The sequence below is a fragment of the Heliconius melpomene genome, chromosome 7, assembly GCF_056956725.1.
Source record: "Heliconius melpomene rosina isolate 202511_hmr_F chromosome 7, ASM5695672v1, whole genome shotgun sequence".
NCBI classification, from domain to species: Eukaryota; Metazoa; Arthropoda; class Insecta; order Lepidoptera; family Nymphalidae; genus Heliconius; species Heliconius melpomene.
Genome location: NC_140395.1, coordinates 11,905,101 through 11,930,527, shown reverse-complemented (window position 1 = coordinate 11,930,527; position 25,427 = coordinate 11,905,101). Strand labels below are relative to the sequence as shown.

The following is a 25,427-nucleotide window of genomic DNA, read 5'->3' as shown; positions in this document are numbered from 1 at the left end:
AGCTTTGTTCCTTATTCTTTATTTAAAGTAAAATTAATCATAAAAAAAATTGTTGTAGCAAGCTACCTTAAACAAATATTGTTAACTCGACTGAAATAAAGAATATTAAAACCCTGTGTTCCCTTAAAGTAAGTAAATAAAACCAATTAAACTGTTAATGTAATATATTATTTATACAAATGCAAAATTCAATGAAATATTAACTAGTAAATAAACAAATAATAATAAATTAAGAGTTACTCCTTGCTTTCTTTTTCTTTATCCGTAGCTTTTCTAGACCTGAAATTAGAATAAGCAATGAGAATTTATTAATTTCTGTATTTTAGAATAAAAATGTTGTGTTTTATACTAATTATAAGCTGAAAATATTTGCAGATATTATTATTACTATTTAAGTACAAGCTACAGCAATCTTTGGATAACGTAAATTTGTACAGAGAAACAAAAAAAGTCTTACTTCCTAACACTCGTGGATTGGCTAGTATTAGAGGCGACTGAGGCACGCCGGGATCGCCGAGCGGGGGTCACAGGTTCAATTTCTGATACTGACACGGGGGATCCTTGCTGACTTGGAGTGTCCCCCTTCTGAAAAAAAAAAAAATTACATTTCCCTGTTATAAAAAAAGACACAACATAATACATTATACAAATACAAAATGGTATAAAAACAAAAAAAATGCGATTCTTTGTCTCTTTCTCGTTTCGTCCTTGACAAAACATCAAGTACATGGTATAAAAATATTGTATTACCATCAATTCCAGTGTGCATATTTTGAACTAATCAAAGAGAGTCAACAGTTTTACCAAGATTTCGTGACATTGATTCATAGATAGATTCATATAAGTGTATAAATTAAAATTATACAATCAGTATTTTTTATATGTTATCAATATTAACGATAGAAAAATATTTTAGAATACAATTTAAAAACATACCCATAAGTCAGTCGAAGCGCGTCGTCCCTTGGGCGTGTGTAGGGCTTCGCAGGCACGCGCGAACGAGGCCCGGCGCCGGCGTACCGGACTGTCGTAGGGGGACAGCGCCTCGGGGGTAGCACCTTTTAATTTAATGTATTTTTAAGAGAAATAAACAATAATAAATTTCAAATTTGAACGTTACTATTATAAGATACATATTACATATTTTTTTAGGTTAAGTTGATTTGTTATAAAGAAAGTATAAGGGCAATGTGTGTAAGGAGAAATTTTATTGTGATATTATAATTAACGACAAGATATACAAAACGAAGTTAAATTTATGTATTGTGGCAACCCATTGCACTAATATGTAAAATACCTGCTAGGACTAGGAGTTAATGAATTAACTAAAAGCATAATCAGTATTTGTTCAAAATGCAAAGGAGCATTTAGATTCTTCAGAACAGATTTTTTTAAATGTACATATCTGATATATGATATTTTTTATATGAATTGGAATGCAGTTTCAGTATTTGTAAACATGTTATTGTAAATAGATGAAAATGTTAATCAATATTCATATATTGGATTATTGCTATATAAGCTAATACCTTAATATTTCACTGTAATTTAAGACATATTATTGTGTATATTGTATAAAAGTAAAGAAAATAAAATTTTAGCCATAAATAATATATAAAATGTTTATAAAAGACAGTATAAATTATACATAAATATTTAAACATAAAACAAAAGAAAATTATATTTATTGATATAGAAAGATATACAACACAAGAAATAAAAATACAAAATTGTTTACCAATATCTACAGACAAACTTCTAACGACTTTAGCGGGTTTCAGCAAAGATTTAGTCTCAGAAGCTGCTCTTGCCATGCGAGCTGGAAATGTTTAGTTATAGAAAAGCTTATTGAAGTGCTGATCTAGGCATTTTTTTAAAGTTATAAATGTGTCAAAATCTTGTGTAAATAAAATTACTTTTATAACGGATTTAATGCTAACATCGTTTAGTTATAATCATAGAGTTTATAATGTTAGCACAGAATTTATTAGAATTATTATTAAAAAATTAAAGTATATAAAACCCATTGTGGTTTGGATACATAAATTTTTCCTGTCAATGATCTGTTTTATTTTGATATTAAAAATAAACTGAGTTGTTTTAATTATTCTAAAGTATAGCTCAAATTAATAGTATCTGCTGATAACAAAATTCGTTAAAAGTATTTTTATTTATAAATAGGAGGTTATTAGTATTATAGGACAATATATTTCAAACAAAAGGTGGTACGTAAATATATTTACCTAAAATAAGATTGATCTTAAAGAACTGAGTTTCCTCCTATAATAACCATACTATTTAAAAACTATTTTAAAGGCATTAGCATTGCTAACATGCTAAAATGAATTTTTAACATTCCACATTTAAGAAAGAAAAATACTTATTAAGAAAACTTATAAAATTCCCGCTACGTTAAGAAAAAAATTATAAGTTTTCTTAATAAGTATGCTAAGATGACTTTCATTGATGATTACATGCTATTAAAAAAATGTGAAAAAATAAAAAATGAACAAAAGGCATGCAATATTAGAGAGGATTATAAGCATATTTAATACTTACATCGTCTAGCGAAGGTGACATCTAAGGAGTTGCTCATTTCCTCTGGATCTGGTGAGCCTAGGGTTTTTGCAGTAAAGGAACATTTACAGCAGTTTTACATACAAAAGCTATCGCTTAGCTAGTTTAAAAAAAATCGTTTAAAACAAATAGTTTGTAAATTTAAATATATATTTTTAGGAAATCCTATATTTTATTTAATTATTATTATCTTTATAGTGAATTGAAGACTATTAAATATTTATTTGCATCATAGTCAAAACAAATGTATACTGTTTTGGAAACAGTATTTAATACAAATTATTATTATTGTTTTTTAATTTTGCAATTAATAAATGCAATATCAAATAATTTCAAATAAAATAATTTATTGTGATATGACGCTAGCTAAGCGATCAATAAATAAGAATAGCACAATAGTTTAAAAACCATATCTAAGACAACCGCTGGATTCAAAGAGCGCAGGACCGGACAGAGTGACGAGAATTAAGGGAGGCCTATGTCCAGCAGTGGACGTCGAAAGGCTGATGGATGGATGGATCTAAGACATGCATGACAATAAATGAGATAAAACTCAGATAGACAAAAAAATATTTAACGAGCAATTCTAAAAGGATAAATATTAATTAATACCAATGTAAAAAAAAATCTCCAGAAAGATTAACTCAAATAGATATATTTCTTCAATTTTGGACCTAGTAAAAAATAAATCAGCGTCATACTGTAATCCAGCATACAGGAGGCAGAGAGAACCTAGTGTTAAGACACTCCATTGCCCACATTTCGCCTAATTTTTCGAGGCAATGCGTGTTGAGCGGCGGAACTTAACTCCGGGCTTTTTGCCTTGGTGCCAGAACGAAGAAAAGATTAATATTTTTAAGAAATAATCATTCAATCCCTCGAGTGACCGAACCCGCAACAGTTGCCTTACAATCACATCCTTGTCACATTAAGGTTTTTAGGACTATAAATTATGTACTTACCTTCAAAATTGGGTTTATTTAATAAATTAATTCTATCCATTGTATTTGGGTCCATTGAATAGGTCGATGATGCGTCATCATCATCATCATCGAGTTCTGAACGAGAAGTGACACTTGGTTCTCGTATTTTATTGGTTCGGGTTTGGGCTTGGGGGTTCCGGGTTTTGGGTTCCAACCGGGATTGTAGTACTGCTTTTTGGTTACGAGTTAACCTGAAATTTTTACATGTAAAGACTTTAATGTAAGGAAATTTGAAAAAACGAAGTTACTTTTCAATATATTTATTACTTAATATGTGAAAATCTTATTATCTGTTTGCTGTCTTTCGGTTTATAAATAAAGATTTATTTTAAATGTAAAAATAGGTTCATAAAATGTTGGTACTAAACATACATAAAAAAATATCATAAGTTTAATCTGACATACATAAGCTGTTAAACTCATTACCTATTTTTGCATGGGGTATTCAGGTAAAAGTCAATTAAGCCCACACATTTTCAAAGCCACCCAAATCCTTAATTAACAGAAAAAAAAAACATAATAATATATTGTATTTTCTACATACCTTCTAGCACCTAATTCTTGTATTGTATCAGCACTTTCTGCCTTAGCATCTTCCGTGACCACTTCCGGTATAACCGACAAATCAGTTTTCGCGCTCAATATTGACTTCCGGCCTTTACGTGATTTAATTTCACCCTCTTCCGTTTTACTCTTATTAGATTTAACTGAAACATCTGATATCACACTAGCACTATCATCTTCTTTTTTGTTCTTAGATCTAGAAGATCGCCGTCGTGGTGTTAGAACATCTTCTATATCTTCTATCTTATCTTCATCTTTAGATTTTCTACGTGTTACGCTTTTAGCTTTAACAGGAGATGTAGATGCAACACTAGAGTTATCATCCTCTTTTTTACTTGTAGAACGAGTGGAACGACGACGTGGAGTCAACACTTCCTCTGCAATATCTTCTTCGATCTTCTCTGATAATTCTTTAGAAGCTCTACGTGTCATTATTTTTTTAACATCCAACGGTGTTTTAGCTCGTCTTGGAGTTACTTCTACTGTCTTAGTTTCAGGTTCATTTCCTTCAATATCTTTATTAACTGATTGAGCCCTTCTTCTTGTTGAAGGTGTTTTTGGAAGTTCTGCATCTGTAGATTTTACGGAATTAGTCGATTGTGTACGTTTTCTAGAAACTTTCTCTTTTTGAATTACTTTAGTTTCCAATGGCTCATTAGCTCCTGTGGATTCAGATTTTTCTGTAATTTCATTTTCTTTAATGTCGGGGAGTTTTTGTATTTGTAAGCTTTCTGTACTTTTTAGAACCTTCTTATCTTTAGTATCCTTTTTAACTTCGATAGTTTTAGTTTCTTTATCATTTGAGCTTTCAATAACTAGCTCACTTTCTTTATCTTTAAAGTCTTTTTTTTCCTTTGAACTTTCAGCATAATTTAAGATTTCCTTAGTTGTAGAGCTTTCGTTTTCTTGTCTATTCTTTGAACTTACTGATTTGTCGGCATCATCTTTACTTCGAGAAGTTTCATCAATAGGCATATTTAGGTTTTCATCTGTTTCCATTTCCTTAGAATCGATTTTATCGATTTTATTATCGGTATCTTTTTTAACTTCAACTTCTTCCTTAATATCACTTTGCATAACCTCTATAGTTTTTACTTCGTTTGGAACAATTCGAAGTTTTTTTTGTTCAGAGATGATTTGTACAGATTTTTTTACCATATCTTCACTTTCGGGTTCTACAGGTATATTAGCATCGACTACATCTACGCTTTCACTTGTTGGCACTAGTTCTTTAATAATTTCTTTTCGGACATTTTCCTCCTCTTCTATAGAAGGTACTTCTTCTACCGTTACTACGATTCGCATAGCCGCTGAAAGAAAAATGTACATATTTATCAATTAAAATATTAAATTAAAGTTTTTAAATTTGAGAAGTAAATATGATTTATATAGAATAAAAAATGGACATTTGTACAGTACGGTTTACGAGTTTCTCTCTTATGCTAGCTGTAGACGGCTGCGCATATTTGATTTTAAGATTTTCCTTAATTTTTTATTATTTTCTTCTCAAGTGAACAACGTGCAAAAATTTAGAAAGTCTAACTTCAGGGCTGTAAGTGCGGTAGACAATTAATGTAAAAACCCTTGTAAGAATATTTTTTAGAATAAGAAATGCTATTGTATACAGCATGGCTTCCTTTTAAATAACAAAAGATATAATATTTAAAACAGATACCTGTTTCCATAGGTTCAACAATCTCTTCAGCTTTTCCCATATCATGTTTATTTTCATCAGAATAATTAAGATTAATAGATTCTGTTTCTACTATAGAGTTATCATCAGTGAGTATGGACATGTTGGGTTCTACATCCACTATTAAAGTTGTCAAAATATCTTTTTGCTCTTCAACAGTATTTACAGGAATTTCCATTGCTTGTTCTAAAATAGGAACACTTTCTATCTCTTCAATGGTTACATTTTCTGTAATTTCAGGTTTTTTTTCCTCAGGATTGGTAACTTGTTTGTTAATTTGCAAGTTATCAGATGATTCGTCTGAATCAACTATGGATATTACTTCATTTTCACTTTCATCTTCACCTTCAGATCCGGATTCCTAAAAATATATTCATTTTTTTATATAATAATAAGACCAATACTTTTTAGAAATTTATAAACATTTGAACGTAGTGATTTATATACGTTCATTTTTCACACTTTAAAAATAATAATAAGATTATCGTGGAGTAGTATAAACGCAACGGTTATGGGTTCGATTTCCACTTGGGAGAAGTAATAATCTTGATATTTGCGCTCTGGTAAAGCGTTGCGTTGAGTTCCGCCACACAATACGCAATGTCTTTAAAACTAGACGGAAAGTAAGGAAAAAAAGTACTAGTTGCGCTCTGCCTGTTCTGCTATGTGGAATACAGAAGACATAAATAAAGCTGATAAAAAAATAATAAAAAAAGCTAATAAAGGCATGTTCTAACTATGATGACAAGATCTATGACTATATACTATATCTAACTATCTATGTTATCTACCTATTATATCTATATGGAGATTAATTTCTATATGAAATGTAAATGCTATAAGAATGCTAAAAATACTCACTTCTTCTTCATTCCCTGAGTTCTCACCATCTCCTTCCTCGTCTTCCTCGTTCTCTTCGGAACTTTCACTCGATTCTTCTACAACTTCAGAATCAGATTCAACCCTACACTCATCCGACATTTCACCCTCAATTTCACTAATTTCCCTCTCTATTTCAACTATTTGCTCTTTCTCCTTCATAACTCGCGCCGTTTCTTGTGATTTCCAATTTACTTCAACTTCACTGTCACTGGTCATTATATTAGAATCTACTAAATTCTGGACATTCGATGTGTCTATAGTACTATCTTCAACGAATACAGGTTTCTTACAATCACTTTCGTTTATTTTAATGGAAGTTTGAGGTAATTCTTCTATTTTAACTTGTTTTTCTTGAGCACTAGTTTCTATGCTACTTTCAAAGCTGTGTAGAACAGATTTTCCAAAATCTTCGTGAATAGTTGTAAATGCAGGTACAGATTTAAGTTCAGTATGAGATTCTTTTTCTTTTATACTTGTCTCAGCCACACTACTCTCATAGCTGTGTAATACTGATCGTTCTATATAAATTTCATTAATACTGGTAAAAGCCGGTAGTGGCTTGATTTTGTCTTCGTCAGCTCCCGAGTGCTTCTCCGGTGAGACTACAAGGAAGCTTTCAGATGAGCTTTGAAGAACAGATTTGTTTACTATTGGTGAAAACGTGACATCCATGAAACTTGGTACAGTTTTATTAGATTTCATTGGAGTACTCTCTACTGTCTCAGTTTTTTCTTCAATGACATCTGTATCCATTTTTTCCACTTCAGCTTGTTTAGTTTTAGCAAACGTATTAGCTTCTAATACTATTCTGGATAAAGATTTTTTGTTTCGGGATGGTTCTTTTTTAGGTGACATTAGCTTCTCAGGTGTTTTTGAACGACTCCTATAAATTTAATATTGAATAATTTTTGTTATACTACTTAAGATAAAATTATTATATAAATATTGTTTATACCTTAAGCTACGTGGACTAGATATGGCTGGTTGTTCTTCCACTTCGACCTCTGGAGTACGAGAGCGACTTCTGAATAGATATTGTTAGTTACTAATCAATCCTCATTTGATATTAAAAAGTCAAGGAAACATGCAACGTAAAATGCGTAAATTATTAGAAGAGGGTTAAGTCAATGACAAATATGTTATATATTGGTATGTTTATATTACCTTTTGTACTTTTTTACATAGAATCGATCATTTTTATTTTTTTGTCTATAAATATATTCCAATAAGTGAAAGAAGCAAGTAATGAATGAATAAATTAAGTAACTTAATAAATGCTAGCCCTGAATATGATGAGCTTGATATTTCAGGTATACAATTTGCACTATAAGAATATTTTGCCAAAGAATAATATAAATATATTAAATATCTCAATCAATATTAATGTTAAAAAGGCTTTCCTATAAAATCTATTCACTCTTCAGGTATATTTAACAATAATAATGTATGGAATTATTTTAAATTGAATCTCATGCAGTAATATTGCCAATTTACGTAATATTAAATTAAAATAGTAACATTGATATTGAGAAAAGCGACTTGAGTTTGTTGCCGGCTCTTCAGAGCTGCCTTCCGATCCTTGTTAATGATAGTTTTACGTTCATTCAACGATTTAATAAGTTCTTGCAATAGTCTATTTGAATCCTACTAATATTATAAATGTAAAAGTGTGTGAGGATGGATGTTTATTTCATTTTCATGCAAAAACTGCTGAAACGATTTAGATGAAACTTTACAGTAGCTTATACATCAGAATAAAGCATAGATTACTTTTTATGTAAAGATTCTTTATGGCTTTGATAAAACAACAAGTTTACGCGGGCGAAGCAGCGTTTGTATCACTAGTAAAGGATATTTTCATTAAAGGATATTTAAGATATATTTAACCTTAAACTGCGACGAGTTGGCGAAGCTGGTGGTGACTCTGATACTTCTTTGGGCACTTCCTTGATCGCCTCCAGCCGTGGTGACTCTATAATTGATTTCTCTTTTCTTTCTGGTGTACGAGATCTGCTTCTATAAATATATATAAAAATTAATTATCTTCAAAAACTTTATTTATTTGTTTATTAAATTTAGATTTATTTAACTTATTTACAACTATAGTATAAACTAGCGGCTCACCCACGGCTGCGCCCGCTTGAAGTACATGATTATTCATTTAATAAACAGAATTGACTGACAGTCAAATGTTGATGTCAATGAATAATTTAATTTACTCGTTCAGAAACAGCTTCAAATGTTAAATTATTGGTTAGGGTAAGGATTTATAATATTCTTTGTAAAATAACTGTAATATGTAATAATGCAATATATTACAAAACATACCCAAATCGAATCAAATAATCCAATAACGAAATCGAATCCAAAATAATTAATCAAATATTGAATCGAAAATATTTAAATGAGAACCTCATCGGTTGTTTTGAAAGCCCGTTACAAATACAACTAACTTTTTTTAATGAACCAATTTTGATGAAAAGATGTTAGGATGTTAAGTTGAGTTAAAACAAAACAATTGGTGAAAGTTTTAAGTAAATTGGTTCAGTACTTTCGGAGATAAACGTGATCATTCATACAGACAGACAAGAAATTTAAGTCTTCCTCTATCTGTTTCAGTCAAAAATACTAAATGTATAGATAAAATTATTTTACTGTTTTATTATAAGTATAGATAAAAGAAACGTAATAACATCACACACCTGAAAAGACAAAGGTACAAACAAATATTCCTTAAAGTGAAAATCAAACTCATAAAGTCATAACCATAACTTGTTTGGCAGGAGAATCTTTATTGTATTACTAGCATATTATTAATAATTGTAATTTGGTAACACTGTGAGGTACTTACTTTGATTTCTACTTAGAGAAAAATATTTTATTTTTGTATATACAAAGTGAAATAATATTTTTGTATACATACCTAAGTTGTCTTGGAATAGTAAGTAATGGTGCAGAGGCATGGGGTTCACTTCCAGCCTCCTGTTTAGGTAATTCAGGAATAGGTGCTAAGGAGGACCTTGGACTGAGTTCCGGAGTGCGTGATCTGCATCTGATATATAAACAAATATAAGTAAGTTAAGACTTTTACCCACTAACTGCCATACAAATGACAACACAATAAAGAGAAACAAATACAAAGAGAGTACGGTGCACGAGTCGCGGCGTAAGGATTTATTATTAATTTTGTTCATTTTTCTCTGGCATGTACAATTCGCTAAAGTTTAGAAAGCAAATCTTCGAAGTTGGCCATGACATGCTGCGTCCTGTATGTTACGTTACAAAGATTTAGAAAAAATATTTCTCAGTATCATAAGCACAACTATCGAGAGAGAAAACGAGTTTTTTTAAGCTGAAAATTTTTATATTCATTAATTATATTAGAAAATTATACCTTCGTGCTGGTGTAACTATTGGCGAATCTAGACGTTCGGGTGTAGCTGAATGACTTCTGAAATAAAAAAAACTATCAGAACTATACACACTATACAAAAAAAATACTACCACAGGTTGGTGTAACATTTTAAAATAAAAATAGTTGTATTAACGAATATTATAGAGACTATCGTGGCGCAGCAGCAGAGGCCTAGTTGTATATTCCACAGATGTTGGTTTCCCCCACTGAGATATATGAATTATTACCATTTCCTTGCACGGGTATTTCATTAACAAAGTGCATGTTCTGATAACGATCATTACCTTTTCTTATCCTACTATTTGATATAAATAACGTTAAATAACGTTCAGCTACAATAAGATGCTTGGTGTACAAAAAAATATTACCCACCTATTACCCAAAGATGCCGTATCACTACCAGATCGTATACTCCGCCTCCCAGATGGTGTTCTTGGTACGAAAGTCTCTAAATTCTCCACTTTCACTTCCATCTGTGTTTCTCTCTCACTTTCCTTGCACGGAGAGATCATTGGTGTATTTCTATTTCCAGTATACCGTGGGTTTATTAGAGTTACAGGTATATCTGCTATGCTTTCTACGGACGAGTTTGGATCATCTGAGAGACTACTATTCACTGATATTGAGAGTGATTTCCTGTAACAAAAAATGTAACCTGTAATAAGATTAAAAAAGAATATGTTTTTGATTCATAATTGTTTAGTTAATTAATATGTTCCGTTTATATGTTCAAATTTCTCTTACATTGTGGAGTGTGGTAGACGGAAATCAAGTCAACGATGATTTTATATACTACTAACAGATATAAAATTACGTTAATAATTTATATATATTAGGGTGGGCCAAAAAACGACGACAGAGAAAAAAATATTTTGTTTATGATTATTAGTATTTAATATGTCTTACCAAATGTTACTTGATAAACTTCATGATTTTATGTTTTATCATTTTTTATCTACAAGAATGTATATATTCATTCGACGATTCAAAAGTGCTTATAATAGTCTATTTCAGGGTTTCTTAAACTATGGGTCGCGTAGCGAAATTCTGGGGTCGCGAGAGATTCTAATGTCAAATATTTATATATACCATTTTATAACATCACTAGAGTTGGCGGATTTTTGTATGTTTCAAAACGAATTCTAAAACTATATATTTTCATATGTATATTGTTACCTAATAAATAAATCATCAAAAAATATTTATTTATTTTTCTTTTATATTTGTATAGGGGGTCGTTAAGAAACTCGTGAATGGGGTCGTGAATGACAAAAGTTTAAGAAGCCTTGGTCTATTTGAATAAAGAATATTTTGCATTTAAATTTGAATAATAAATGTTCGTATAATTCAAGCGGATGAAGTCGCCCAGATCGGCTAGTAATAAATATAATAAAAGTAAATTGTAATGTAATTTCATAAGAAATCCATGTATGTAACCATACCTTGATCTCACAGTGTCTTTGTAAGATTTCCTCGACTTGACCTCTTCTGCCGCAAATTTTTTTGGCGGTGACTCCATTGGATGTTGTTCACTCTGAAAAATAAAATAAACCTTTTTATAACTATATTAATATTATAAAGTTGAAGAATTTGTTTGCTAAAACAGACCAATCAGTCTCTTGGAACTACTCAATCTTTTGGAACTACTAATTCAAAAATGTTATACATGGCATTTAAAATGTGTATAATTTTTAGTTATTTGAACACTTGAACATGCGGACGAAGCCGTATAATAGCCGAAATAGCTAGTAATTAAGAACTTTATTTATAACATTCTTATTTTTAATTCTTCGCTTCATACTAATAGCAGTACTACTGTGATATAAAGCATTGAAATTACACTCAGGAAATAGATATTTAAACAAAGCTTTGATTTAAATTTGCCACCAATCATATATATGTAATTTACACTTTTCTACTCCTGATTACCATTAAGCAATACAAAACTATACAAATACAACAAATAAGTATAGGAGGAGCTTCTATGTCCATATTTATTATTATAGTACGACAAGAACTTTATGAGACCAGCGGTGGCGCAGGCGCGTGACTGTAAACGAGACATGTTGTGGGTTCGATATCCACTAGTGGGAATAAAATATTTCAAAGTGCGGCGTGAGCACTCAACACCCAATGCCTCTTGATTTTAGCGGAAAATGGGCAACAGAGTGGTTTAACACTAGGTTTCCTCTGCCTATCCTGCCGTGTGCGGGATGCAGCATGAAGCTAAATAAATAAAAAAAATACCATGGGAGAAGTCCTATGTCCATTCTCATCAAACTGATCATTGTCATCATTATCTTGTACCTCTTCTTTAATATCTTTCATTAATACTGGTACAGCGACTGGTGATGGGGTTGAACCTGCTTCTGACGATGTTGGTATTGTAAAACGCAAATGCCTGAAATATATAAAAAATATTATGTAAAACATCGTATAATTAAATTTTCTAAGAAATATAAAAAAATACATATATAATATAAAAAAATGAAATTTCAAAATTTTATTATGTTAAGGATATTATTGTAATATATATATTAATTACACTTCAGGCTTTATCCTGTACTAGCGGCCCGCTCGCGGTTTCACCCGCATGAACTATGTTATTATTAATTTCTGTCTCCATGACTACGTCCTAGTGACGTCTATGCAAAATTTGAAACTCCTAGCATTTGTAGTAACGAAGTTTCATACAAACTTCCGACCCCAAAAACAACCCTTTAGAAGTCGAATATTGCAAATTCCCGTCTTAGCGAGCACTTACGTCCTATAAATAACTCCTATGCAAAATTTGAGATTCCTAGCACTTGTAGTTTCTGAGATATCGTGATGAGTGAGTGACCTTTCGATTTTATATATATAGATAATAGGGTATAACTGTTATATGCCTATCTCTCTCTAGAGAGCCTAGTCTTGAAACATAATTGTCCAATATCCACAACAATGCGTATTGCGTGGCATAGCTTAACCATGCATTTTAATAACGCTGCAATTTTCTTTAATCATGGAATGGCCATGAAACAATGTCGATAAGTATACTATGCAATACAAAATATTTTATTTAAATTTAAACCAGTAGTTCCTAAGATTAGCGTGTTACAAACTCTTCAGTTTTATAATATTCAATATAGAAGTATAGATTTACAAATAATTGTGATATCTTACTTATTAGCATCACTACAATGTGTGTGATTGCTTGCCGTCTCTAATTCCTCATCACTGTCACCTAAATATCTTGAATCCACTGGAGATAGGGGTTCTTGGTTTCGGCTTTCTGGTCGACGGTTCTAGAAAATGATTTCTTATTTAATATTAATAATGAATATAAACTTTAATTATTTACGTCATATTGAACGAACATCAGAATTATACGAAAATGCGTTTATATCATATATGAAATTATGAAAATAAGGGCTGTTATCGAAAATTGCGTCGTGTAAAATGCGACGTTTATGGGTTCAATTCCCATCTAGATTACATCAAACACATATGTATAAATACTGTTAAAATTAATTTAATTCACTTAATATTATCTGCTAATTTTGTTTTTAGCTTTAATAATAAACTCAATAGTACTATTCACATAAAACTAAATATAAAATTAAAATATAGTCAATAACCTTTAAAATGCTATGCGGTGTTTCAGCGCCATTTCTCTCATAATTTTTATGTGGGCTTTCAACTTCAGGCATGTCGAGTAGACTTGCCATTTGCTGGTTAAGTGTTTCACTGACTTTTAAAGTGCACGGGACTTTGGGTTTTCTTGGTGTACCCGTAAGGTCCAGTTTGGCTCGTTTTGCCGGACTCGCTTCTGAAGATTTTTGCTCTGATAAGAAACTGGAATAGAGATTTGAACATATTGTATGTTTTGATTTTTTCGTATTATTTATATCTTTTGTGTGCAATAAAGAATATTACAATTCCTATAATACTTGGCAACAGAATATACATTTTTTTATTACCTTCTAGTCTTATATGTTTTTGGTGTACAAATAAAAGGAGTATCTTCAATGTTGAGAGCACGTTTGATACCTTTCCTCATTCTCGGCTTGTTAATCCATGTCTCACTTGCATTTTCAATTGTGTCCTACATAATAAATGAAATTAAGTTTTTTTTATTGTTAAAAAAAGCTAGTTGAGGCCGTCGTAGGGCAGAGGCATAATGGTATGACTGTAACGGGACGGTTGTGAGTTCGATCCCAACTGAAGGAAGTGAAATATTTATTTACGTTTATATTTCCATTTCTTCGCTCTGGTGTCGAGGCAAAGCGCGGCGTTGAATTCCGCCACTCAACACGCAATGCCTCCAGAATTCGGCAGAAAATGAGGAACGGAGTGTTTCATCACTAGGTTCCTTCTGCCTACCCTGAAGAATGTGCAGGATGTAGCGTGAAGCTGAAAAAAAATGTCTAAATAAATGGTGTTGTCATGGTAAGGTCGTGTCTAACTGTGTCTACAGTTTTCGTGGGGTTGAATTGCCTTTGAATTTTTTTTTAATAATACTATTAGTATTCTTTCCAGGAGCTTTTTTAATCTGTCTATCACTTTTTTGGGATTTTGTAGAAGGATATAGAATTTTACAGAACTTCATATTTTTATTGATTCCTAAAGGAGTTTAGGTTTTTAAATGCAAAATGTAAGTAGAGATAGTAATCATTCTAATAAAAAGTACCTTCAATGACAATTTTTAAAAAATACAATACCTGTATGAAAGACGATTTGTACACAAATGTGTTCTTAGGAGAATTCGCTTGAACATACACTGACATTGGTTTAGGTCGCATAACTGAAACAAAGTTAAAAACAATTATGAATCAAATAATAATAAGATTTTTTTAGTGTTTTTAGTGTTCTATGATAACTTACACTATAATTATCAATTTGATGCTCAATATATACTCGCCGCTTCGCTCGCCTGAAGTACGTTTATACTATATGCATGTATTAAAATTATGTATAAAGTATTTTTTACTACATAATATATGAAACGTGAAGTTTGAAAAAAATATAAATAAATATCACACACGGCTCAATTAATAAGTATGGTAAGAAAATAATAATAAAACTTCAATTAATTTTCCATATACGATCAGAAACAAACTAAAAAAAATTTTTAACAAGAACAAAATTTAAAATTAGAACACAACATACTATGCGGTTCGAAGTCAGTCAAAGCGACTCTCGCGACAGTGACGGTGACGGCGGGCAGAGCGCCGCACGCCGCCTCGACGAGCGCGTCGCGCGCGCCCTCGCGCTCCAGCGCCTCCAGCAACGACTCCGCCGACAGCCCCACACTGGTCGCGCTCGCGGGGCGCGCGCGCGCTTTTATGTGGCTGTTGTATTGCTGAGCTTCTAAGTATCTATGGGATAATAATATTCATAAGGTGAATAAGAATAACAAGATCTATTACGGAGTTCAACATTATGAATTTTTATTTGTCTATTACTTACCTAATTTCGTCTAGCATTAGGGGTTAGTTCAATAAGAAGAATATTTGTAGAACCCATGAAATTGTTAAGCGTGTGATATCAGTCATGAACAACATGCCATTGAATTAATTTTTGTTACATTTTTCCATATTTACAATTCTCCATATTTGAAACTTAAGCTAATTTATAACCAATTGATAAGTTAATTTTGTTTTGGAAACAGAGCAAAAATAGTCTGTAATACCAACCTGGCTTGTTGTAAGTAGTACATAATAAGAATGTCAGAAGTTTGCGATTCATTACAATCTTTCAAATAATTTATAAACACTTCTTCTTCAAATGGTAATAGTGTAGCTTGAAGAACTTTAGCTAGCTGACCAGTATTGCGACATCCTATGAAAAAAGCAAAAAGAAAAATATAATGATTACACAGAGAGAAAACTTATAATAAACAAAAGAGAGAGTAAAATTAGTGTTTTTTTATTAATTCAGTTATTCTTAATTTTAACAATTTAAAATTATTATTCCACACTTAGGAAACAAAACGTATGAAACGTAGCAGAATTTCATCTTGTGCCTCTTGCAAAATACTTGTTCCCGAAAGGCGCGCAATTAAATCCCGCTTGGTTCAAATTTTCTTAATTAAAATGCGGCAAAAGTCAAGAAACTAATAAGACGAATACTCAGTTTTATATATTTATAATTACAAATCACTACCATTTATACAAGGTGAAAACAAATAAAAAAATGTATACACTAACCTTTATAAATGAAATTAAGCAAATGTTTTTTGTCATTAATTGATTCCGCATTTTGCACACACATTCTAATAACATCCAAGGCTTCGAACACCAAACCTCTAGCCAAATACAAATGGCAACAAGACTGCCAATCTTCTAATTTATCGTGATCACTTATCTCACTATTTTGCAATGGTGCAGGTTTTCTAACATGTAGGTATTGTAAAGCAGCTTGAGTTTTCTTTTGGGCTAAGAGAGATGACAATACAACATGGTGTTGCCAGTCTGATAGTGTATTGCCAGTTAGACATTGGAGTTGGTCAAGAGCAAACTATAAATAAACAATAAAAGATAACAATTAATTTATTAAAAAAAATTGTAATGTTTATTTTGATTATTGGTTAAATATTTCTTTTTTATATTTTGAGATTTCTTTTTGTAAGATTAATATTTTCTATAATAAAGCATTTTTAAGATTTTGCTTTGAATACCTAGCACAAATAACTAATTTATAGGTGAATCAGATAGGAAGGACGCAAAAGAATTTAAAATATCATTATTCAAGTGATCATCAAACCCAAACCATTTGTGTGTGTAGTTGAACACTAAACTACCTAAGTCCTTAACTAACTAACTCCCACGATAGTGTCCCACGGTAATGTAATAAATAAGTAATCTTACATCAAAGTCTCGATGATCAAGATGCCAAAACGCTTGTGTAGCTTTAATGGCAGTGTTGCTCAAACCAAACATAGTTGGAAATTGCATTAATCGACGGATCACTGCTTCATATCTGAAAATAATATTGATTATAATGTTATATAATCTTATAAAAAAAACGCACAATTATTTTTTAATAACAAAAATTTTTAAATCAACATAATATTCAAATTAACGGTTCCAGAAAAAGTATTGAAAGTGAAATTTGCAAATTTATTTTATTGTTTGAACTACTAATAACGGTAGTTACTAGTTTTCGATTATATACACGTTTAAAAAACGCATAAACAAACAAGAACAAAATAAGAACAAGACAAGATAGAATAAGGCAAATTAGAAAAAATAACATAAACATTTGTAATAACCATCAGCTGAATATATATGAAAAATATATATTAAACTAAATCACACAAAAACCAACCTCAAATCATCGTAAAGCATGGAATAGTCCAGAAGCAGGTATAACAAGAGAGAGTGTTTGTGTTCTTCAGCGATGTCGGGTAGCAGATAGAGTCGCAGTAGCGCGTATAGCGAGGGAGGCGGGTAGAGACCGCCGCATTCACTACCCGCTTTCATCCACATTCTAATAAGACAATTTATTATTAAAAAACAGTAACACAAAAAGTTCAAGTAAACAAACAACTAGAAAATGATATCAGTCAAAATCAGTTAATCAGTTTTGGAGCTACGATGCCACAGACGGACCTACAGACACACACACATACATCCATAGATATATCCCTTAATTTTTGGAATTTTAAAATTGAAAATCAATTATTTTCATTTCCCAACTTTAGTAGACAAAGCGAGGTGAGTTTCACCGTTCAACATACAATAATATTACATATACATTTAGCCATTCATGTAGTAACTATGCTTTAAGGACATTGGTTAGAAGGTTTAGTATCTCAAAAGAAAAAATAGGGCCAATTTGTTATCTGTGTTGTAATAAAATACAAGAGAAAAAAAAATTCAGAAGCCAAGTGTGACTAGTAGCACTTTTTTTTCTGACTAATTAAATAAAAGCAAAATACTCACTGATGTACTCTTTCACCTCCAAATTCGTTTTCAATAAGTTGATCAATATATAGCAAGGAACATGATTTATTGACAGAGTCTTCTTCCATTTTGTCTTGTAGCCGATGCAATTTGACACGACTGTAATTATAACAAAAAATATTTATTAGCTATATCATTTTAATCCTTAAAAGAAATTTAAAATTATATATATATTTAAAATTTTTGTAACATATTTTTTTATTTTCTTTTCCCCACTCTCCTAAGCAGATCGCGGCGTTGATTTCTGCAACTCAATTTGCAATAGTGACCGCAGTGTCATAACAATAAGTTTCTATCTACCCTGTTACATGCAAGATCAAAAGTAGAAAAATCAAAAAAATATTAAATCTACGATACAAACCGTTTATCATAAGTAGAATACAACTGATGAGCGGGATACGGCAATGCTTCATACGAGTGCATTCTCTCGGGTAAAAGGCCGACACTGACGAACCACTGCACCACTTGGAAGTATAGCGACACTGTGCCTATACCTTTGTACTTCTCTTCCATTTCACTTAACGCTGGGAATAGAGAGCACTTTTTAGTACAAGCTTTTATTTTTATAGTGTAAGAAAATAAGTGAATAATGGTCCATTTGAATGCCAATAGAGAATTTAACAAAAAAAATTTTTTTTATTTTAAATAGAATTAATAGAAAATGTGAAAATAAAGAAGCGTCTTTGGAATCCGCCGTTTATAACAATCTATTTTTCTTAAATATACTTAAAAAAATTGTAACATACCATCAGGTACAACAAGATTACAACACTTGGTGAGGATAGCATCTAATAATCCTGTGAGCTGAGTGAGCTGTTGAACGCAATGCTCGAGACAACGCACTACATTCCTGCAAAGTATAACATAAATCTCAAGGTATATCTTATGATATTTTCTTAATGAAATTCTACAATGCTATAAAATTATTCTATATCTAAAGATAGCTTAGGCAATAGACAAAACAAGAAATAGTAGTTCATAATATAATATACATATACATTTTTTAATAACTGATCAACGCCAAATTCGTTAAATTGTTTGTCTTTCTATTGTATAAAATAGTCAATTTCAAAATGACATTTATATAAATACCATTTAAAAAATATAAGCAAAACCAACTGACGACACAGCAAAACAACATGGCGTCAATGTAAAGTCCGGTTCACCTGGCTTTACATTCAAGTAATTGAAATAAAAGAATATTTTTAAATGTCTCAATAGATTTTTCTTGAATAAAGAATGTACCTGTCAGGTATTGTGGCGGAAGTAAATAGAGGTACAGTAAGATCTTTAGCATTTTCCTTTAATTCAATAGCTCGTTTCCAACTCCAATCCACCTAAAAGTTTATTGTATTAATTAAAATTAAGATGCTGTTTCTTCAAATGTGCTTTAATTAAATTTAAAAAAATATTATATTATTAAATACTGCATATAAGTATAATAATTCTTGATGGTCCCAACAAGAAGTATGACGCTGCTATATTGGAAGTTAAAATAATTGGCTTAAAGATATAGTTATATGATTTATATTTGTATTTTTACTTTGAATGTATGTATGTCAGTTTTTTTTGTAGGTGGATGATTAGATCTTTGGACTTCTTGTTTAACAATAAAACAAGTCAAGTGCAAGCAGGACTCGCCTACCGAGAGTTCCATGCAATTTTTATAATTAACGTAAGTCAATTTTAAAAAGTTGACAAACTTAAATTTGCAGAAGTACTAACTATTTTTGTATGAAATTATATTTTGTGATATACTTATTGTGTTTTATCCATTTTTGTTTTTTTTTAAACTGGAAGTTCCCACTGCTTGCCAAATTTTACAATTGTATGGTAAATCATCGAGAAATAATTAGTATTGATGACGCGGAAAGTATCATGCAATATGCAGTAAAAAAATAATAATATATTGACTAAGTTAACTTAGAAGTTTTTTTTTCCAATTGTAGGCTTAAATTATTGATATTAATTGTTTTTTTGAGGTATGAAAATCAAATAAAACGAGAACAAAATATGAAAATATAGTAGATACTAACGATCATTTATATTAATTTAAATTAAAAAATATCTTACCAAAAACGGCAAAGTGCATCCAACGCCACTATGAGTGCCGGTGGCCCAGTCGTGCGCGCATCGCTTTAGGAACCTGGTTAGTCGACCCTCTAATGCCACTGATAAAATATACCGACGTTGATCTTCCTGTTGAATAGAGAATAATTAGCTTAAATTTTCATTTTGTTTAAGTTCATTATGAGGATGATACATAAATAAAACAAAGTACCAGGCTAACAGCATGCGGCAGGCAGTACAACGGGCGTAACCCAGCCGCGACCGCCGCAGCGTACAACGCCGCAGGGGACAGCAGGCAGCTGGGACCAGCCGCGCCGACTCCGCGTACTAACTGCCGTTGCACACCCACTGTATGGAGCGTGGAGACTTCTGACGTGTTCAACCACGTGCAATCTGTAATGGTATAATGTTATTTCTTATTATTTTTTTTCCTGTATATAGTTGAGTAGGCAGAGGGAACCTAGTGGTAAGGTACTCTATTCTACATTTATCGCCCAATTTTCGAGACATTACGTGTTAAGTGACGAAACTCAACGTCGTATTTAGTTTTCTTAGAAAGGAAAAAAATAACTCATCACGGGAATCGAGCCCGATACTGGGGCATTTACCGTGCCTGCCTTTGTACCACGACTAGTACAATTTATATGAGTTTTTATAAATTTTTTTACTTACTATATTGCAATGAATTAGGGTAAAAATGTTCTTCCAGCCTGGTTGCGTGTGTGTATGGAGACACTGAAGTTGGGTCCAAACGTATGTCCAACGTCAAACATGATCCACGACTGACTTCAGGACAGTGTGACACACTCATAAATGCATTGTTCTCCATATGATATGTGGCTAGAAATAATAATATATAATATTTATTGAAACAACAAGTAATGCCGTTTTTAATTTTTATTTCACATAGTAGGTATGTTAAATATTTGTAAATTTTAAAAAAGTCAATATGTAATTCATAAATCAAGTTAAATTGATATGATTTTATGTACATGTATGTTCGTAATAAAAATATTCTATTTTCTATTTATTTATTTTAATTCTTCATTACACCATAATTGATATTAATTAACTAAAACACAAAACGAAAAAACAAACATAAATTAACAAAAAACAGAAACAAATGATGATATAATACATACCTGGCATTTGATCTTTGTACCATTGATCAAGATCAAACAAAAGCATTCCATGTTGAGTTGCTGGGTTAGGACTATCTCCCCAACATTCCCATATCAGTTGACACAAGTTTAACATAGCTAAAAAATATACCATTTATATAATGAAGGCATGAAAAATAATAAAAAGAGACTTCAGGTGTAAAACATAGATTTTTTCAGTTTCAAATATCATACTCACTGTCTTCACCTTCCTCTCCAAGATTAGAATTGATTGAATATGTATGACATGATATACATCTACCACCTATGAGCTGAGTGTCTGTCACTGCACTTAACTCTATTTGAAATCTTATTGTTGCCATTGAAAATTCCTAAAATTATAACAACCTTAATTGTAACAGGAAAATATTTAGAACAAAAATAAAACAAAGTTGTAAGCGAGTGTATGAAAATATCAATTGAGTGATCAGGGTGCTTGGACTTTAAAATGTTTTTTTTCCTAAAATATTTTTTCATCTTTGGCATTGAATAATAATTTCATAATGTTAAAAGTACAAGCAAGCTAAATTTTTGTTGCTTCTAAATAGTTTTCTTTAACTGGCTAAAGTGTGTCCAAAAGAGAGGTGATTCCAAAGTTATATTACATTATTTTTTTAATGTTTTTAAGTAATTTTAAATAGAACAAAATCTTAAAAAATAAAATAATATAGATAAAAGAATAATATATCAGTATGGTTAAAATATTAATTTCTCTTTACCAAAATTCTGTATCTTGCATATAGCAGGGTAGGGAGAGGGCAGTGTTACATTTTGTATTATTACCAGAGCGAGAAAATGAGCATAATACATTCCAGTGTAGGAATTGAACCCACAACTGTCACAATTCCAACCAAGCGGGGTGCTGTTGTGCCTTGATGGCTTCTCAAGATTCTTTATTTTTTTTTAAATTTGCATATATTTAATAAATCTTCATACAACATAACTTTTTTTACCTGATAAAGACTTTTAGTACAATCCAACATTCTCTTTCCTTGATAAGTTAGAGAATACATAACAGCCAAAGGAAACTCTTCTTCTTCAAATCTATCTATTACCGAGAAAACAACCCACAAATAACAAAATGCTCTTGGATCATCACATGGTTCCTGCAATAATAAAAGCAAAATCAATTGATATTGCTTTTTTAATTAATTTGCAAATAATATGTTAGTACATATAATTTCTACAAACATTCCATAAAGCCATTAAATATTTGCAAAAATTATTTTTCAAGTCATAATCTGTCACTGACAATAGTTTTTTAACATTTTCGTATTTTAATTGATCATCATTTGTTGTTTTTATCTTTTTAATTAACAAAAGATTTTTACACTTATTGCTACTTTGTAATTTCAAAGAAAAATTTAAAGTCTTATTTAAACTCCACCCATATGAGAAATTATCCAAAACTGTTAGTTTCAGATATCATATCAGTTATTGCCACACAGATCCAAAGCATCCCTGATTAGAATCTCTTTTGAATCTTATAGAAAAAATTATTAACATGTTCTTACTTACCTGAAATCCAAAATGGGTAACAGGCACACATTCAACATTGACCTGAGAAGTGAATTCCAATTCTAAATTCAAAAGATTCCAAATTTGAAATGCTCCAAAATTAAAGCCAACAACCAAACTTCCTAACTGTGGTATATATTGAGCCACCGTAACTCTTATATGACTTTGTTTGGCTTTCATTCGAACTGTTGCATCAGGATTACGGAAAATGTACTGGCCTTCATGGAAAGAATCCTCATTTAATAAAATGGCTAAGTGATCATCATTTTCAACTGCTAAGTCTCTTTGACTCTCAATTTTGTGCATAGCTTTAAAAGGCACAAACACCAAATTTGTTACATTATTTTCATTTCTCACTAAATGTTCGTAGCCTTTTGATATATCTTTTAATGCTGCAAAAAAAGTTTAGCTAATTGAATAATCTTTACATATAAAATAAAGTGACTTCTCTAAAATATATGTTTATATCTTTTAAACTATGAAACTGGATGAATTTTATTATGGTTTTCATTGATGGACAGAGATTGTAACGGGAGGTATAATAAGCAAATAGAAGATAATTTATGTACGTTTTGACTATCTATTCTCTTCTTTTACCCCAATTTTAGAGATATTGCATGTATCCCAAACCAGAGCTAGGAAATGAAAGTAATTATTTCTCTTAGTGGGGATCAAACGGATAGTTTTTAAAGTTTAACACTGTCTCATTTTTACACAATGGCCTAACATACATATACTACTACATATAATAGTAAAAATAGAATAGTCGAAACAAGATATAATATAAATTGAATATTCGAGAGATGGACAAGTTGAAATATATTTTTACCTTGCAACAAGATGGTTCTGTTGAGATCAAAAACTACAATTTCACCTCTTTTGGTACCAGCCATAACACAACCATCGAAGCAAACCAGGGGTCCATTCGGCAATGCATCACAAACCGCAAGTTCCGCAATAACAATATTTGTTTGTATGCACCTAAGTACTTGGGAGCCATTGATGTGAAACACATATATAAGGCTAGTTGTATTATCACACTCTAAACTTATTAACAGTTGCTGTGAATTATCTGAGAGTGGTGTTGGTAGCTCTACCACACTTGTCACTGTGATTCTACTACTGTGAAACAAAAAATAAATAAAGTAAAAAGAAAATTAACCTGTTACAAAATGTATAAAATTTAAATGCATGGGTTCAAGTCCTGTTACTAATGTACTGGGATTTGTTCCTGGGAAACCGTCTAAGTTTTTACATGGCATAAGTTCAGAATAGAACCCCAGCACATACAATTCTTTATTAGAATTATACTAACAATAGTTTTGCCTATTTTATTAATGATAATAATTTGAAGAAATTGCTAACCTTATGCCAATTCCGAAAGTTCGCGCAGCAATTTTTAGACCACTTCTTAAATCGACCACACAAAATTTCGGACCAAGAGCAAGCCAGCCATACTTAGTGTCTTTTAAGATGCCGCCAAGAGGAGTTTTATCTGTAAAACGTTTTTTTTGTTAATTAAAATAATAATCCCGAAAGCAGGTGTTTTAACTTCGTTGTTGTTATACCGTACCAGAGAATTCCTCGGTTGGTTGTAAGTAATTAAAAACAGCTGGCGACAGACTTGTTGTTTTAACAATAGAAAACACACTTTCTTGTAATCTTTGCATAGTTGATAGTTATATCAGTGATTTGTTTGGTAAATTATAACGGCTAATTCTTCGCCTACAGGTTATGATTCATAATGTTGGTTATTGGTTTACTTTTCTAAACTACACTTATAACATTGAAATATGTCAACAAAGGAATTTAAACTTATATTCTACATAAATTTACACTAAATATTTAAATCTTTAAATGCTTGTTTGACAGACGAATCCGGTAAGCGCGGAATATATTTAATTTAGACTTTAGTTTATGGCCTTGGTTTATGGACATTAAAAATATGTGACATGACATTGACATTTCTAATTTAATTTCCAACGCTCATTACTTATCTTTACCTGTACTACTTTTAAAATTAGTAGTCGATAAATTTTGATATACGTTAATTGAACAATTGTCATATTTATTTTATGAAAACATTGATCGTGTATAAAAATAATTGCGCCTTATACTAAGCTATAAAGTACCATATTTAACATTTTGATTAAAACCATAGACAAAGTTAGGTAGACGAATAGAGTTCGACAAATTAATAATTTTTATTAAAGTGAATTTTGCATCAGAATCTTTGCGTTAGAATAATAATTATTTCAAATTATAATGTTCGTAAATTGGAGTAACATATAATTATAATAAGAAAATATTAAAATATAAATGCACAATTTTTTTTTAGCTTCACGCTCTAGTGTCCCGAATCCGCATGTAACAAAGTGGGCAGAGGGAGCGTTCGTTATTGTGGCACAGTTGAAGTTTTCCTCACTGAACAACATAATTGGGAATTTATAACTCCGAATCAAAGCTTTTTTATCTTGTATGCTGTATCCTACACGTAGCATGGTAGAATTCTGGAGGCATTGCATGATTGGTTAAATTTCACCTATAGATGTCACTTTATAGTGGATCTTCTTAAGTGTATTTTTACTATAATTACTTATGTATACTTACATAGAA

At 31.1% G+C, this 25,427-nt stretch overlaps 1 protein-coding gene across 3 annotated transcripts; it reads right to left on the bottom strand.

Moving 5' to 3' along the window:
• Window positions 1–146: 146 nt before the first annotated feature.
• On the bottom strand, window positions 147–24,706 carry Elys (AT hook containing transcription factor 1 homolog). Of its 3 annotated transcripts, XM_085188458.1 has the most exons (39): window positions 24,385–24,705; window positions 24,177–24,306; window positions 23,641–23,933; window positions 22,812–23,203; window positions 22,247–22,399; window positions 21,493–21,625; window positions 21,276–21,392; window positions 20,806–20,973; window positions 20,345–20,526; window positions 20,137–20,262; window positions 19,309–19,400; window positions 18,810–18,913; window positions 18,425–18,587; window positions 18,043–18,162; window positions 17,426–17,587; window positions 16,966–17,077; window positions 16,306–16,615; window positions 15,793–15,937; window positions 15,266–15,474; window positions 14,818–14,900; window positions 14,077–14,201; window positions 13,735–13,951; window positions 13,280–13,401; window positions 12,362–12,515; window positions 11,557–11,648; window positions 10,487–10,750; window positions 10,094–10,150; window positions 9,623–9,751; window positions 8,587–8,715; window positions 7,655–7,723; window positions 6,679–7,582; window positions 5,800–6,178; window positions 4,105–5,434; window positions 3,540–3,751; window positions 2,560–2,616; window positions 1,739–1,819; window positions 937–1,058; window positions 458–585; window positions 147–279 (listed from the first exon to the last, which is right to left on the bottom strand). In XM_085188458.1, exons 1-39 carry the CDS (start codon window positions 24,479–24,481, stop codon window positions 237–239), a joined length of 7,905 nt encoding a protein of 2,634 aa, XP_085044584.1. In that variant the 5' UTR covers window positions 24,482–24,705; the 3' UTR covers window positions 147–236. The 3 variants fall into 3 exon arrangements, with proteins under 3 accessions (XP_085044584.1, XP_085044585.1, XP_085044587.1); XM_085188459.1 differs by lacking the exon at window positions 1,739–1,819; XM_085188461.1 differs by lacking the exons at window positions 1,739–1,819; window positions 2,560–2,616 and having other exon boundaries at window positions 24,385–24,706.
• Window positions 24,707–25,427: the final 721 nt, after the last annotated feature.

Bases quoted from the DNA above. Each gene is read 5' to 3' on its own strand.
- Elys (XM_085188458.1), bottom strand. From the start codon at position 24,481: ATGCAAAGATTACAAGAAAGTGTGTTTTCTATTGTTAAAACAACAAGT. The intron at 20,974-21,275 runs GTATGTATTATA...TATTATTTCTAG, and splicing joins GTACAAAGATCAAATGCCAG to CCACATATCATATGGAGAAC. The intron at 18,588-18,809 runs GTATGTTACAAT...CTCTATTCCCAG, and splicing joins TAATCTTGTTGTACCTGATG to CGTTAAGTGAAATGGAAGAG.